This window comes from Onthophagus taurus, chromosome 11 (genome assembly GCF_036711975.1).
Source record: "Onthophagus taurus isolate NC chromosome 11, IU_Otau_3.0, whole genome shotgun sequence".
Taxonomy (NCBI): domain Eukaryota; kingdom Metazoa; phylum Arthropoda; class Insecta; order Coleoptera; family Scarabaeidae; genus Onthophagus; species Onthophagus taurus.
Genome location: NC_091976.1, coordinates 5,584,789 through 5,586,192, shown reverse-complemented (window position 1 = coordinate 5,586,192; position 1,404 = coordinate 5,584,789). Strand labels below are relative to the sequence as shown.

At 30.9% G+C, this 1,404-nt stretch overlaps 1 protein-coding gene across 1 annotated transcript; it reads left to right on the top strand.

Annotated features, from left to right (window-relative positions):
• Positions 1-280: 280 nt before the first annotated feature.
• Positions 281-940, top strand: LOC111419945 (stearoyl-CoA desaturase-like). The gene is made up of 4 exons (XM_071199916.1): positions 281-322; positions 391-507; positions 776-816; positions 871-940. The coding sequence occupies exons 1-4, from the start codon at positions 281-283 to the stop codon at positions 938-940; spliced, it is 270 nt and encodes an 89-aa protein (XP_071056017.1).
• The last annotated feature ends 464 nt before the right edge of the window (positions 941-1,404 follow it).

Genomic DNA, 1,404 nt, shown 5'->3' with positions numbered 1-1,404 from the left:
ACTATTTAACAAACACCATCTTCTCACTATTTAGTGTAAATTTTGAATCTATTCAAAAAAATAACTCTAAATAAATTGGACCGATCTGAACCATGTTTTAGAGTTGATTTTTACTCTATATTTTTTCCTGTGTATGATTACTTTTCCATAGATTCAAAAATGGAAATTAGTTTTATGTAGTAAGTTTCATTACTTGGATTTATTTCGAGCTTTTACTTTAAAAAATACTTTCTTTAAGCCTACGTTTATTGTCAGTTCATCGTTATTTTACTCACCGCACATGCAAAGCAAGATTTCTATTAAAACTCTACATCTTAATGTTGTACGCCGGTGGACGGTATAAAAATTTTTACCGTTAACATAGCTTTATTTTAATCATTTTAATTTCAGTATAATCTTTTTGAATGGGTTAGAGACCATCGTGTCCATCATAAATACTCAGAATCCGATGCAGACCCACACATTTCCAACCGTGGTTTCTTTTTCTCTCATATGGGGTGGTTAATGGTTAGTTTTTATGTTAATGATGAAAAAACATCCGGAAATGATTAGAAAAGAAGCTACCTTTATATTGATATAAGCCACATAAAAAATGATCCAATTCTGGTTTGATTCGACAAAAATATAACTTATCTCACGATATTATTCTGTTTCGTTATTCCGTGTATGATGGTTCGTTCGATATGATTTTGAAGCATCTTGGTATTAGAGTTTTTTAACTTATTTATACAGATACGTCGTTTTGTTACATGGAACTTGGTACTAACCAAGTAAGAATAGTGCAGCTCATCTATACGGAAATAAATTTTATAATAAGTATCGGTAAAAAAACTTGTAATTACCCTAAATGTTTATTATCATATTTTTTAGGTCAATGAATCCAAGAAAAAATTTGTTTGTGAGTATAATTAATGCAGGCAAAGCACATAAGGACAAATAACTAAATTACGACGACAAAAATAGATATAAGTTTTATCTTTAAACTAATCGCAAATCAAAATAACTAATCAAAATGTTCATTATAATGTTAAGGTCATGAACTCCAAATACGATGATCTGTTGAAGTCAATATCCTTTTTTGGGGATAAAATAAGGTACTTTGAGAAAACCCTTAAAGGTGTAAATGATAGAGTTAAACGAGTGGAGGGTGTCGCTGTGGAGAACATCAAGTTGAGAGGGACTGTTGCCGATTTGTCCTCACGTGGGCAGCATTTGGAACAGTACTCCAGCACAGATCATACAGATACGGCACTCAGAAAGAGAGGGTCATTTCAAGACAGAGACAGGTACGAAACCAATTTAAAGGTCCAACGAAAACAAGACCAATATAATTATATTATTTAACTGTTATTTAGAGTTTTTTTTATTAAAAGGACGTTTCAATCATTTAACTTTTATTTAAAA